Source organism: Aythya marila, assembly GCF_965140915.1.
Source record: "Aythya marila genome assembly, chromosome: 4".
Lineage (NCBI taxonomy): Eukaryota > Metazoa > Chordata > Aves > Anseriformes > Anatidae > Aythya > Aythya marila.
The window spans coordinates 51,855,213-51,871,331 of NC_139045.1; the positions used below are offsets into that span (position 1 = coordinate 51,855,213).

Here is a 16,119-nt window from a genome sequence, read left to right on the forward strand (position 1 = left end):
AGTTTTTATAGAAAGAAAAGGCCAAAAATAGGAAATGTATAATCCCAGGAAAAGACTGATAATTATCTAAAACTTCTTTATTTTAAGAAAACCTGACCTACAGTATATGAATAAAGTCAGTTGTCTACATTTAAGACCGTGGGACATTTCCAACATCTTATGATTTTTTTTTATTCCTCTTTAGTTAGTGCAATTCTAAAAGAAGAGCACAGGAAAATTGCAGTTTAAAGAATATGCAGAAAATGTTCTGGAAATTTTACATAGTTAATCATGTTGACAAAGAGAATGTGTTTGACTAGAAGAATGGATTAAGATGAGAATTCAGAGAAACCTAATTTGAGAACTACTTTGGAAAAACCAATTTTATAAGAGTAGTTTTGTTTTGGCATACAATTAGAAAAGACTTTGTAATCTTAAATCTGAGGGAAAATAACCTTTGTAGTTTCAGTGTGTTTTCTAAGTGGTACCATATCTTTATCATCCATAGTCAAAATTAAATGGTAAGTAATATTACTACAACTTGCCCTAAAGTCTCAGGTTTTCTCTAAGTCAGCATACCAAAATAGTTAACTCTGAAAATGATGTTCTATTTACAAATGATTTTGTATTTACAACAATCATTGAAATTTTGAGAAATAAGCTAACAATTTTTAACAACTGTTCTTTGTATTTGTTAATTGACGTTGATTTCTTTGATGCTAAAATACAAAACTGCTTCTTTCTAGTACTGTTCCATTGGGATCTGATCAGATTCTTCTACGAGGAGCTCAGTTGAGAAATACTCAGTGGGTTCATGGGATCGTTGTCTATACAGGACATGACACAAAACTCATGCAGGTTTGTCACTTGGTCCTATTTTGATTACCTGTTTTGTTACCTTTTTAGACTGCTGTTTCATAGAACAAAAAAATCTTTAAGAAAACATAGCTAGAATGAATATAGTAGAAATCAGTAACAGTGCATCTTTCTTATGAAGTAAAACCAATAAAAACAAAGCAGTTACTTGTTAGAGCTGTTACAGTTACCAGTTGCTTAGTCACAGAGTAGTTTTTCCACCAGTAAGCATATTTGTTGATTTTCTTTTGTCACTTATGTTTTTGAAAACTATTCTATTAGCAAATTGGATCATTATAGTTTGCCTGTTCATCTTTTTTTATTTTTGACTGCTCCTAAACTGTCCCCTTGTGGAGCTTTCTTTCAAGTACAAAGGTAAGCATTCTTGTTAGAAAATAAAGTGAAACTGTATTTGCAAAATAAGAAGGGAAGAGAAACATTTTTGAATTATGAAGTTACTTTTCCTAGTGATGTTTGAAATATCAAAATTGGTTGAGCAAAAAGAATGTTTTCAGTTTGGTCATGCATGTTTCATCGCTTTTCTGATTTGTAAAGCAGTAATTTGAAAGTTAGATTGTATTAATTCACAATGGTTTTCTATAGCTCTGATAGAATGTACATATGCACATATATTTTAAATGTTTACTGTTAGCTGTTGGTGTTATGAGTGTTCTGTGTGATTGTTTAAAGTGCTTGTGACACAAATCTAAACCTCAAATTCCTGGGTTTATAAACTTTCTTTCTTTCTTTCTTTCTTTCTTTCTTTCTTTGAGTGAAACAGTTATGCCATTTATGATGATGATATATTTGGGAGAATGCTTAGAAATAAGTGCAATAACACTAAATTTGGAGAATGAGAACTGTGTGTGTGTACATCTTTTAATTTCAATAGCCACTGTTGTTTTTTGTCTCTTACAGAATTCAACAAGTCCACCTCTTAAAATGTCTAATGTGGAACGAATTACAAATATTCAGATTTTGATTTTATTCTGCATCCTTATCGCTATGTCTTTGGTCTGCTCTATTGGTTCAGCTATATGGAATCGAAGGCATACTGAAAGAGACTGGTATCTTGATCTAAATTGTAAGCTGTAAAATAATGTATTAATGTTTTACTGTTTAGTTGTCCTGAAATCTTTCATATTTGGAAAGGTGGATGATTACCATCCTTTACGTAGTGTTGTTCTTTTTAATCAGTTTTTCTTTTTTGATTGTTTACTAAAGTCATTAGTAGTCATATCACAGCACATATTAAATTTACCTGATTGTGCAATGTAAGTTGCTGCTAAACTCAGGAAGGAAAGCTTCGTTGTTCAAGCCTCTACGTCTCTGCAGCTCAGCAAGTTCTGTATCAGCATTCCACTAACACAGTCAACTTCCTAGATACCAGACTGAAGCAGTTTTCAACTATTACTGATGTCTATATTTAAAGCTGCGGTGACTTTTAAATTCCCTTATCCTGGGAAATGATGTTGTGACTTTATAACGTTTTACTATATGAGAATCCAAGTATTGGCTGCCAAAGTCAGATCCTAGCGGGCTGCTCCTAAAAAAAAAGAGAAAACAGGCACATCTAACTTAAAAGAGAAAACAATCTCATCTAACATAATATATGGACAGCACTACTCACAGTAGATGCATAGAATCACAGAATGGCCTGGATTGGAATGAACCTCATCAGCCATCCAGTTCCAATCCCCCTGCCCTAGGCAGGAAGGCCACTCACTAGATCAGGTTGCTCAGGGCCTCTTCTAACTTGGTCAGAAACAGATGGCATTTAAGCTGTTAAAATTCTTACACAGAAAATTGCTATTTTCCTCTACTGCTTTTTTATAATTGTCATTTCATGTCAAGACATCTGAATTCTGCAGGACTTACTTTTAAAGGAATCAAAGCAGGTTGCTTTCTCTTAGTTACAAATACAATTATTTTTTTTTGTCTTGTTTTGCATCATCAGTTTAGTGTTGTTGGCATTGTTATAAACTTAAGTATTTTAAGTACACTGCTGATTATTGTAGTATTCTTAACAGTGTCTGGTATTCTGGACACTGTTAAAGCACCAGAATAGCTAGAAATACTATAGCATTTGTGTATTCCAATAAGTTTTAGGAAATAAATTTTAAATTCCAAGCTACTAGTGTTACTTAAAACTTTAAAAGGGAGAAGGAGCATAAAACTGCTTTTTTATTTCTGATTCTTCAAAATGTTTCATTAATCTCTAATTTCATCTCTCCTTTTCCTGTGGTTTGGACTTACCTTTTTCATAAAGCTTTGTTGTTTTTATTGGGGGAGGAAGTAGAAAGGTGTGCGGATAGAAGGAGAATAATTTCATTCTGCTTGTTTCCCACTTAAAAAAAAGTTTAAAAAATTTGGTTCCTTTCTATAGATATTCCTTGATTATTATCTTAAAATTTAGGAAAGGCTGGAAAGTTTGCTTTTCAAAAAGTGGGGAAGATAGCAAAAATCTCCAAATTAGAACTCCACTTTATCTTAATAGAAACCCTTAACTGTTATCAAGGTTGTATTTATAGGCAAGTGATATTATAATTCATTCTCAAGTGTCTTTTTAGACGTAAAACATTATAAAAATTAGCAGTTAAGACAGTACACTGAATGTACTATATACACATGCTTTTAAGGATGGTCTTAAATGTTGTTGTGTTTTGTTTTTTTTTTTTAATTTGCTTTGTCTTTCGGCAGATGGTGGTGCGAGCAACTTTGGATTGAATTTCTTGACTTTTATCATTCTCTTCAATAATCTTATTCCAATCAGTTTGTTGGTTACACTTGAAGTTGTTAAATTTATCCAAGCATATTTCATAAATTGGGTAAATATTTTTATAATATACATTGATTTCTAGAACCAAATGATTTACAAGTTAAATGATGTTGTTTATGTATACATTTCTTAATGTAAATACTTAAGTATGCAGTTTATTATAACTAGGATCAGAGAAGGTCATGGTATATAGCTTTATTTAGTGTTTTTATATAAATACAGTATAGCTTTTTGGAGAACTTTTTCCAGTGCTTTGTACTTTCTCACTAATACTGAGGTCTCAGACCTTCAACCAGAATGACCAGAAGAAAGTACAGTCCAGTGGAAGTGGAATTTTTGTCCAGTTTCATTTCTTTCTTCTGAGTTAGCTCGTGTTTTTCCCTCTTTTTTTTTTTTTTTTTTTTTTTTTTTTTTGTACCACTGTAATTTGTTGGTTTTTTTTTGTACAAAACCAATGACTTTTTATCTTTTAAAAAATAGCTACAAATCATTTTGGTGTCATCTTTTCCCCCATTAAAAAAAAAGGGATTAGTTGTCTTTAAATCAATTTAATCTTAATCCAGGACTATAGACTTCTACTATTTTAGACATCATCTTTATGTGTGCGTGTATATGGTGTTGGTATAGGGAATTTAGTCTGCCACAATTTGTAGCACTACGCTGCCATACTCTTGCAATGTTTTAATATTTTTTATTTTATTTAAAAATAAACTCTGGTATTTTTTGTGTTTTTTGTTTTTGAAAACGGGGAATAAAAGAAAGAAAACTTACAGTGTACTGTAAATAGTACCATTGTGTACTATTAAATTTATCTCAAGGAATATTTATCATATTATTTAGAAAGGATTGGTTGCAAATACATTAAAAATATTTAAGACTGACTTCCCACTAAGTATTACAATGAAGTATTTCTGCTTATTGCCAAATCTATTTTAGATACATGGGTTTAACAGTTTTTTGTTAATTCTCAGATTACTTCTTTATTACCTGTAAAATCTTAGTCATATAGATTCTTGTTTTAAAGAGGAAATCTGATTTCTTTGAGGCATTCTTAGAAGTGATCTTCTTGTGTCTCTGTTTATTTCAACATGGCAGTCACAAAGTAGATATCTTATTTTTATGTTCAGTCTGCTGTTGTATATCTTTCTATTTACATACTAGATTTATTTATTTTTTGTAACAAGTTATGGAAGACTAATTTTAAAATATATATATAGTATATATTCTATATAATATATATATATATGTAGTATATATATAGAATATATACTATATACATGTATATACACTATATAATATATATATACTTTTTTTTTTCTTTAGGACATAGACATGCACTATGAACCTACAGACACTGCTGCAATGGCCCGCACTTCCAATCTCAATGAAGAACTTGGACAGGTAGAAAAAGTTACTGGTTCTAACTCAGTGGGTTTTACAATCCAAATTATTAAGATCATGTGAGGACTTATTTCAACAAACAAACAAGAATTATATTCTTGCATTTTTACATGTTTACTTATTTCTTTTCTACTAATTTTGTCAGATTAATTCTTTATTTTGCTTTAGAGTTCCCTTTAAATACTGTAAAATCAATTTTGCAAGAGTTCACTCATGAAAGCTTGACTTCTGTAGAACTGTCTAGGGTATAGGGCACACTTCTAAAAGAACTGCATGTTACATTTGCTTTTTCAGCCAATTGTATTAAATATTTTGTTTTCTGTTACACTCAGTGGTGCTGGTAGACAGATTGTGTGGAAAAAATATTACGTGCTCGTACATGTATAACTGAGCTTCATTATAAAGCATATATAAGCATAGGTATACACGTTCTTGCATTTTCTAGCCTACATGTGTTTGTAACTAATTAACTCTTTAATTTATTGTTTCGGGATGTAAAAGTTATTTATTGTTCTAGTAAAGCTACAAACAGAATTTTAACTGTTTAGTGAACAAGTCTCAGGGACTAAAGCTTAAGAGATCTGCCTCTTTGGAAAACAACAGTTGTAGGTTAACATGTTCTGATATTAGACTACAAAGAGTGGAGGACAAGACCTTTCCTTACTGGATTTATGAAATATGTACAGATAGCAAAAAACTTGGTTCTGTTCCTGACCTTAAAGGAACAGAAGGTACTTCTCCCTTAGTGGTGAAGAGACTCCAAATCTTAGCTTTTTTTTTTTTTTTTTTTTTCATATTCATTTTAAACTGTTTTTTTTTTATTTTTTTCTCTTTGGAGTTTGGTTGTCATTCATATCCCCACTTTTCCACCTCAGCAGTTCTTGTCTTCTTTTTTTAAGTTTCTCATAAGAATTTCATTCTTTACCAAGGTCTAGTCAGATTTCTTTGGATCTCTGTTTTCACTTTTTCGACAGATTCTTTCTTCATCAAACTTTGTAAATTTCTGTAGGGAAATCTACCAAAGGACAATGTGCTAACAAAAAGAGCAAGTCTTTTCTCTGAAGTACATGTCAGCTTCACATAATGAAGAGAAGATTCTCCATAAGACGTCTCCAGGTTTTAAGAAAGGCAAAAGTTTAGTTTTGAAAAAAAGTTGAGAGTTTTTAGCTGCCGTTCCTGCCTTTTTTCCCCCATTGTGCCCACAAAGAGAAAGTGCATTTTGAGGTGTAAACTTGGCATGGAAGGTTTCTCTCAACTGCTGATTTGGCTAGATCATAATCCCTCAGAAATAGAATCTTTAAATTGGAGACGCTGAGTATATTTTAGTAATTTAGTACCAGTAATCTAGTACTAGATCTAGTTTTTAATCTAGTAATACATACCATTACTAGTTCCATCTATATAATGGATAATGCAGTTAACTCTTAATTAAAAATACAGAGATTTTTCATGAAAATAACTTTTAATGAATTAAAACTGAAGTTTGTCTTTGATTTTAATAGCCTTCACTGAGCCTCCATTGAGAATTTATGAGCCTTTTGTTTCATCATAGACCATTTCATTTCTTCATATATAAACTTTTTTCTTTCCATTGCATTTGAATTAGATTTAAAGATACACAGATCCATTTCTTTTAGCTTCAAGTATTCAAATACTTCATCTAATATTTATGGAGTACTAATACTTCAAGAGAGGAAAGCTTTATGTTAGGGAAATAGGAGACCTAGAGCAAGTAAAAAGGTCGTTGATCTTTGCTAGTTTCTTGTATTTTGAAAGTATGTAGAGTAGGAAATAGTTAAGCATACCACCATGTATTGAAGTTAGCATAAGTTTCAAGTCACGTCAATCGATTGCCATTTTGGGAAATTAGTATCAAGACCGTGCATCTACTGCATTTACATACTATATATATTCATTTCCTATAAATTCAACAAAGACACAAAGGGTGGAAGCAAGGGACGAATGCAGAGAAACTGTCCAAGCAGTCAGGGGTCAGGTGAGGAAAGCCAAAGCCCAAAGAAAGAAAGAGTTATGTAAATATTAATTTATTTGACCAGTGGACAACTCAGTATATAAGGAATTAGCTGGGTGGTGACACTCAAAGAGTTGCGGTCAATGGCTCAATGTCCAGGTGGAGTCCAGTGACCAGTGGTATTCCTCAGAGGTCAGTACTCTGGGACCAGCACTATTTAAGGTCTTTGTCAGTGACACAGACAGTGAAGTTGAGAGCACCCTAAGCAAGTTTAACGACGACACTAAGCTGTGTGGTTGGCATGCTGGAGGGAAGGGATGCCATCCAGAGTAACCTAGAAAGGCTTGAGAGGTGGGCCTGTGCAAACCTCATGCAGTTCAACAAGGCCAGGCAGAAGGTCCTGCATCTGGCTCAGTGCAATCCCAAGCACAAATACAGGCTGGGCAGAGAATGGTTTGAGAGCAGCTCTGATGAGAAAGATCTGAGGGTGTTGGTTGATGAGAAGTTCTACGTGAACTGGTAATGTGCACTTGCAGTCCAGAAAGCCAACCGTATACAGGACCGCATCAAAAGTTACATGACCAGAAATTTGAACCACCAAAGGTGATGGTTCTTTCCCTCTGCTCTGCTCTCATGAGACCCCCACCTGGAGTACTGCATTCAGACCTGGTGCCCCCAGCACAAGAAAGATTTGGACCTGTTAGAGCAGGTCCAGAGGAGGGTCACCATCTGAAGATGATCAGAGGACTGGAATACCACTCCTATGAAGACAGGCTGAAAGAGTTGGGGTTGTTCAGCCTGGAGAAAAGAAGGCTTCAGGGATACCTTATTGCAGCCTTCCAGTACCTAAAGAAGGCCTACAAGAAAGCTGGAGAGGGACTTTTACAAGGGCCTGTAATGACAGGACAAGGCGTAGTGTCTTTAAACTAAAAGGTAGATTTAGATTCGATATTTGGAATAAATTCTTTACTATGAGGGTGGTAAGGCACTGGAACAGGTTGCCCAGAGAAACTGTGGATGCCCCATCCCTGGAAGGGCTGAAGGCCAGGTTGGATGTGACTTTGGGCAACCTGATCTAGTGGAAGGTGTTCTTGCCCATGGCAGGTGGGTTGGAAATAGATGATCTTTAAGGTCTCTTTCAACCCAAACCATTCTGTGAAGATTGTGGTACTGGTTTAAAAAAAAAATATATATATATATATATATATATATATATTTTTAGTATGTTAATAGCCTTGAATTATACTAGAGATGTAAATAACTGTTGAATATTAACATATAATGAATTTATCATTCATTTAGGTCAAATACATATTTTCTGACAAAACGGGTACCCTGACATGCAATGTCATGCAGTTTAAAAAATGTACTGTGGCAGGAGTTGCTTATGGGTAGGTATTTTAATATATACTTATTGCTTTATCTGTATTCCTTTTTTTGCCTATGTATATGTGTACACACTAAATTAACACCACAGTTAAAATAAACTTACACCTGGCAGTAAATACAAATAGGAGTCAATTTGTGACTATCAGATGGTACTTAGAGGAAGTATGAACATTTCAGTTATGGCACATCTTTTTGTAAACAGGAGCAAAAATGAAGTTTAGATAGGCTTACTGCTGTAACACAACTTCAGTATGCCTATTATTTTTTCTGTTGCTGTGTCTGATAACTGTTGATGTTTTTTTCTTTAAAAAAGGTTTTTCCTCATATTTGAAAAAAAAGCTACTTTAGTAGTCCATGCTTCATGTTTTATGTAGGCACATGCATTTGCACTAGACAAAACACAGGATGAACAAGAACTTGAATTACAATGCTCTAGCATTTAATCCAGATGGCTTTTATGAATGGTGTTTAAGTGTTATAATTCCTAGTATCAATACTGCTATTAAGAAACCTCTTGAACTAAATGCAAAGCGTTTTATTACTTACTTGTCAACAGTTGCAGCCAACTTCTTCAACTGAGTTTGTAAAGGCCTCAAACTTCTAACGCTTTTTACTTCAAAGAAATTCATTAGAGCAATGAATAGAGCTCTAGCACCTACATTGTAAATGTCAACATGCCTTACCAGTACATGAGATGCTGGACCTAGGCTGATCAGTAAGCAGATAATTAGACACCCGTAGAGCTGGGCAGAAACCAGGCAGAGGTTGTGAAATTAAGTTTTGGACTTGTGCTAAAAGTGATGTTTCGGCTTTTTATCATTTGGATCCCTTTGAAAATACTAAACTAATTTTGCAGAGTCTAACGTAAGCTTTCTGTTTTTAAAAACTTAGATCCTTAATGCATTAACCATAGATATTTTTAATTAACAGCTGTAATAAAATAAATATCCAACCCTGATGTTTCATACACACACCTATATGTATGTCTCAACTTCAACCATGTGATCTAAGATGAAAAAAATACACTAACGGTAATGGCACTTAAAATCAATATTTGGTTTGTTTTATATCTTCGTCTGCAGTAAGTATAGCACAAATTCTGAAATTTCTCCTTTACAAAACCTGGATATGACTTTACTTTAAAAATAATAATAATAATTTGGTCTGATTCTTTTCCTGTACTTCATAGCTCCTATCCACATCTTTTTGAAAATATATAGATATCAGATGCTTGTCAGATAAGCATCACTGTTTGAAAAGCTGAGTTTCTTTTTACAATAAGTATCCACTGCAGTATCATATCTGTATTGATGCAGATGAGAGACTGGAAAATGGAAAAGGATAGAAGTAGTTGTGTCTCCTATGCCTCTTCTTTCTAATATATTCTAAATTGTGATATATTCAAAACTGTGTCATCACAGGGCTGAATCCCAATGTGCAATGGCTAGCTGTGTTTTTAAACATTTTGTGAACTCAGCAGATAAGCTGCATTACTGTAGCTTTGGATAATAGGGAAAAAGAAAAAAAAAAAAAAAAACATACTTTTGCTTACAAACAAAAACATTATTAAAATGTATACTGAAATATAAAGCTAGAATTGTAAAGTGGGCTAATGCTTTTATATGAGGTGGTATAAGTTAGTAAATAGACATGCTCCCAATCAAACAGAAATGATCATTTATATTTTGTAGTCTCAAGAGAAACATAATATTTTTGCATATTTTATTCTTTTTAGGCACTATCAAAATAGTTGACATGCTTTTAAAACTTTTCTTGGTCATTCAATTTCACTAACTAACTTCCCTATTATACGTGATCAAATTTTTGTAGCCTTTGTGATTCTTTTTCTCTCCCTGTTTCTATTCTTCCTTTGCTTCTTGTGCAGCCATTGCCCTGAGCCTGAGGACTATAGTGTTCCTTCAGATGATTGGTAAGCTCTAAAAGTCATTTAGTATGTGGCGTTTAAAATTCAAGCTTAAAGCTGATGAGATAGATTTTTAGAAACACAGCTAAATGTGAAGTATGTTACTCAGAAGCTATGTTTCAAGTCGATGCAGGCCAACCAAGTATTACATAAATTTATGACATAAGAATTCTATGGTGTTAGGTTGTGTACTCTGGAGAAGATTTGTTAGTAGGGTTATTGAGGGTTACTGCTCCTATCCTGTGCAAGTCAGAATTGTTTGTGGGAGAGACTTTTGTCATTTATAAAGGTAGTTGGTATTATGGTAGCTTTAATCACAATTTTCTACTGTTATCTAGCAATAGTTCAGTAATAATCTCTAATGTGTTTGAAAAATAATCTGTGTTTGAAAGTGGAAAAAAATAATAGTTAATGTTTTCCTTCCTGCTGGTAGTTTTAGAGTATTAGTACTGCCTAATTTTTATCTGAAACTATAATTAAAATACACAATTACACTTGAGGCCAACATTAGTCTCTTAACAGGGACTTCAGGAAATGCTAAGTACAGGCATCCTTTCTGCTGCCATCTGCATGATGGCTTACACTTCCCTCTTATTCTTTCTTAAACTAAATATTTACAATCAAAACAAAGTGAGATAAACCCAGGACAAAATTTTATTTACAGTTTTTAAATAATCTTAATTGTATTTGTTGAAAGTCATTTGCAAGATACATCATCCAAAACTCTGTAATATGTTGTCTCCTTATATTTAAAAGATTTGCAATAAATAGCTTGATTTGATAGCTTAAAACTAACAATTTTTTTCTTTAGATTTTTTTTTTTGAAAATTCCTCCACATTTCCAAAAAATTGTACATATACACACCCTAAAATCTTACCTGATCTGATGATCCTTATTTGATGTTATGACATGATCATTACAAACATTCTTATTTGTAATTACTTTTTAATCTTTTATTTTATAATTTAATAATATCACATTATTGTTTATTACAAGCAAAAGTGTTCTTAACTGTGCACAAATTAGTGGTTTCATTAATGCAATGTTTAAGTGAAATAAAGCACGTTTTTGTATAAGATATTTATGCAATAAGGCTATTTTCGATTAATACACATCAAAATTCCAATAAGCACATCTAAAATAGGAAACTGAACCTATGCCTGAATACTAGTTAAAAATAACCCTTTTGTAAGCTGTTAAATTTGTGTAAATATTTACAAAATAAATTACTTAGGAAAATTATTTTTTTTATATAAATATATTATAATTAAATAAATCTGACTAACATTTCTAGACTTAAAATGAATAATGTACCAAATTCCAAAGCTTTTGAATATTTATTTTTAGTACTAGAAATACATTCTGTCCTACTGGAAAACAGCAATATCTGCAAATATTTTTCAGTGTTTTTGGTACTGAGAATCTGAAAAATGTCCTGAAGTCTTTCTGTCAGAAAGCTTTAAACAGTCAAAGCTTGCCTTAAGCTCTAAATAAATTTAATGTATCTGAAATCTTTAACTTCTAGCACTACAATATCCAGCTGCTTTGCATAAAAAAAAAAAAAAAATAGAAAAGAAAATCTTGGTGATTGAGGATGCTTTGAATTCCTCACTTTCATAATAGGCTTTTGGAAAAAGCAGTCCTTGAGTAGTTATACAGAGTGCTGTCATTTTGTATTCCTTTGTGATAATGCTCGCTAAAACAGCTCACTTCGTTTTTCGTAGATCTTTAGACTGCTGTTGAGACAAGTGTGGCTTATACTTAAAATCACTGAATATATTCAGTTTCTTCTAAGATTCAAGGCAAAATCCAAAGTAAATGAAAAATAATGAACACTTTCCTCTAAGTGGGTTCACTTTTCAGTACTGTATTGTTTCACTGAGATTCCAAACTCAACTGGATTGTCTTGATACTCAACAATCAGCTGTAGTAACAGATCTTGCTAGAAGTAACTTCTTTTGAGCTCTCAGCTTCAGCCACAAGACTTATGCAATATGAAAGTTAGTGTGTGACTTCATTTCTCAAGAACTGTCTCCACCTTGTGTCTCTTCAATCCTTTGCTACTTCACCATTGTTGCTGTGTCTTCATACATCAGTTTAATAGTTTCCTTTTTGGTCACAAGCAGTAGGAAACAAACCATCCCTGCCCAGGCTTCCATAATGTTTGAACTCAGTTTGCTTACCCCTTTCAGGTACCTGACTTTCTTTTCTACAGACACTTGCAAACCTATTCCAAAGCTGCTAATTTCTCAAAGTATAACCTATCCAGGTGTATGTTGTTCTGAATTGTTCCAATAATCTTGTCCTGTGGAGATCAGGAGCCAGTCTTATAGTGTAGATTGATTTTTACTTGATCCTGCATTATCTAAAGTGAGCAGAAAAACTTCCCTTGATTTGATTGTACTTATATAAATCAAGTTTTATTAAAATTAGATAAAGTTTGGGGATATGAAACAAATTCCTTTTCGCTTCATTTTCTCAGCATGTGTGACTGCATCCTTTTATTGTGACATCTACAAACTAAAATTTGTGTTTTGACCCTAGCATAGTAACATAACAATTCATATGCAAATCATGTAAGAATATGCTAATGGTGATCTTTTTTTCTACTTTATTATTTCTAGGCAGGGCTCACAAAATGGAGAAGAAAAGACATTTAGTGACTCATCACTATTGGAGAATCTTCAGAACAATCATGTAAGTGATATAGAAACAATTAGTGTTGTTTTATGAAATTAGAACATTGCTCTCACTAAGTCAAAACATTATGTCCTCTGTAGGAAAATAAATAATGTACTTACACAAAATCAGCATGCCCTCATGCATACTTTTATATTATTCATTGTTGATATATGTTAATTGTATCCACTTGGAAATAACATCTAATCTTACCTTCTGTAGAGTTGATTTAGAATTTTCTAAGCCTGAAATACAACAGTCTTACATTCTTCATTCTATGGGTGTTTTATCTTAACTCATGCTGTGCATACAACGTCATGATCTCCATCAAAGCTTTCAGGATCAGTCAATTAAGTTTCTTGCATGACATGACTAATTATTTCAGTGCCCAGGCTCTGGCAAGAATCAGGAATTAACTATATACATTGTTTTTATGTACACGCTTACATAAGGTTAGATCATCAGCTCAGATGATGAGATGAAACAGATGGCTGAATATGAGTGATCACTTCTTTAGTGTGAGGATGACAGAGCACTGGAATACGTTACCCCAAAAGGTTGTGGAGTTGCCTTCTCTGGAAATATTCAAAACCTGCCTGGATGCCATCCTGTTCAGTGTGGCCTAGCTGATCCTGCTCGGCGGGGGGGGTTGGACTAGAGGATCTTCAGAGGTTCCTTTCAACCTTGGCCATTCTGTCATTCTGTGACGTGTTTCTAGAGACCAATCTTTGTGCCAAAGAGGAAATACATATAACAGAAAGTTAGTAGGTTTATGATATAAAGTTTATGAACTTTATAAGTTCATAACTTATAAACTCATAACTTATGAACTTTAAGTTCATAAGTATAAGAAGCAGTACCACCATTACTATTTATTTTTTCATTTGTACAAGTGATGTTTTTTTTTCACACTTTACATTTACACTATTAATGTAGGTGTTCTTGTTCTATATTTGAAGAGTGTAAATAAATTACTCTTTTTTCCTTAAATTTTATCTTTCCCTGAGGGTAATTTCAGGGTAACTGGTAGGCAATCAAGCATTTTATTCGTACAAATGGGGCAGCCTTAAATGCCTGGTACGCTAGTGCAACCCTCAAGAGTATCTAAAGCAGAGGGGGCTCTTTTATTTACCTGCACGGGCCAGTTTCAGTGCTAGTTATGTGGACTGTGTTGAAGACGCATCATCCTTTTGGTGCTGTTGTCCAGAAAGTCCTTGATGCACAGGTGATTGAATCTTTAGAGTTTTCTGGTAGATATATAGTATTAAGTCTGTATAATATTAGCAAGATCTAATGAGCTATTTGCCTTTTTTTTAATAAGAGAAAAAAAGCGTTTGTGTATATCTTTAAAATTCAGTCACAAATTAAAAGAATTCAAAGAGGTTTCACCAATATATGTTGAATGTGTTTGTAAGTGTTTTGGAAAAGAATCTGTAGTTCAGCCTTTTAAATACATCGTCAGAGCATCTGAGGGCCCTCAGTGGATGAGGACAGGAAATCGACTCCCATGTTTGATTATGAAAATCTTTGGATTCATCTGAGTATTACAAGTCACCCATTAGTGTTTTTGTACTGTAGAATTAGGTTAGGTTTTCAGATATTATTATATTTTATAAAGTAATACAAAGAAATACTACAAATATGCTATGAGAAATCTTGGTTGTGGTAGAATGCTGTTGTTTCTTTTCAGCAATCGTTCAGGGGTCAGTTCATTCATTTTGCAAACTTAGCTGTACTAATAAGGGGTATTAGTTCTTTTTAGTCAAAAACAGTCAACTATTTCTGCTTAGATACATTCTTTTCCCCTCTCTTGGTTAAATCATGTGAAATTCTTTCAACTTTGTAGATTTTGAAGTGCCTGAGATAGTCATCTTATTATCTTCCTTTAAAAACTGTCTGCCTGACCTTGTGGTATTTTCCAAATGGCTTTCAGGTTTAGTTGCTACATCTTTCCAAAGGTTTTAAGAACCTTTGTTAAGAAAGTATGTTAAGAAATAAGGTGTTAGGCAAAAGTAATGTTAGAAGGAATAGTTTTTAATAAGAACAACAACATTCAAAGAGACTTCAGTAAATAATAAAAATTATCTATGGAAACATTTTACATTTTCAATACAGCATTCAGATTTACCTTCCCTATAAAATGAGTATTTAAATTATTCTGGTTTTGGTTATTTGCTTTTGATTGTATGATAGTGAATGCCACTAAACTCTATCTACATTGCCTGTATTAAAGTACAGAAGCAAGAAATTATTTTGCATGTTGAAATTGGTGTACAGATAGATAATGTCTGTTTTATTTAATTGTTGATAGTTTAAAAGGGAGAGATATCTTTCATTAACATTCTCTTGGTTACTGTTTATCCATATTATTACATTTTAATTACTTATTTGTTAAATTATTAATCATTTCCTGACTTCTTCTTTTAGCCAACTGCACCTATAATATGTGAGTTTTTGACAATGATGGCAGTGTGTCATACAGCAGTTCCAGAAAGAGAAGGTGATAAGATTGTATATCAAGCAGCATCTCCAGGTGAGAGTCAAATAACTGAGTGAAAGTATAGTAAAGTTTGAAAAATAATAAAAACTATTTATTCATCAAGCAAATTTTATTTAAAATGTATTGTTTATTTTGATGCATCTTCTGAAATTAAAAAAGAAAACATAACCCTCAAAAAAAAAGTGTCAGCTAGAATCAGTTTTGTCTAAAAATATGAATGTAGATTTTTCTGATTTGCTTTAGAATATATATACAGATGTCCTGTGGATTATATGAGGACAAAGGGTAATTAACCATATAGCATTCATGTGCTGTCATCAGGTTGGTGGAGAAGTCCAAAGGAAGTGCTCAAATGCAAACCAGGAGATAAACTGTCCTTGCTTGTGAACCTATGCTATAACCATGGTAATTAGCACAAAGACTGTTTGTAATCAAAAATGAACAAGAAATGGGTTAGTAGGATAAAAGTAGTGATCAAGTCTACTAGAGACTGAGAAAAGATTACAGCACAAAGGTGTAGTTGAAGGCTACCTTGGTTTATAGACAGCTTTTGAATTTGGGACACAACGCAGCAAGGCAAAATCTTTGAAATATATGACTTGAAGTAAATATTCTTCAGTCTTCGTCATCCCTGTCTGCC

At 33.0% G+C, this 16,119-nt stretch overlaps 1 protein-coding gene across 11 annotated transcripts in view; it reads left to right on the forward strand.

The window, feature by feature from the left end:
• The window catches only part of ATP8A1 (ATPase phospholipid transporting 8A1), a 112,195-nt gene that overhangs the window by 27,226 nt on the left and 68,850 nt on the right, over positions 1–16,119 (forward strand). For 10 of the 11 annotated variants that reach the window (XM_082759462.1, XM_082759465.1, XM_082759467.1 and 7 more), the window contains 8 exons: positions 726–837; positions 1,753–1,918; positions 3,535–3,662; positions 4,937–5,014; positions 8,289–8,377; positions 10,261–10,305; positions 12,925–12,997; positions 15,407–15,512. In XM_082759462.1, the coding sequence (XP_082615588.1) occupies positions 726–837; positions 1,753–1,918; positions 3,535–3,662; positions 4,937–5,014; positions 8,289–8,377; positions 10,261–10,305; positions 12,925–12,997; positions 15,407–15,512 (797 nt within the window). The remainder of the gene's footprint in view (positions 1–725; positions 838–1,752; positions 1,919–3,534; positions 3,663–4,936; positions 5,015–8,288; positions 8,378–10,260; positions 10,306–12,924; positions 12,998–15,406; positions 15,513–16,119) is intronic. The other variant, XM_082759466.1, reaches the window with a different exon arrangement.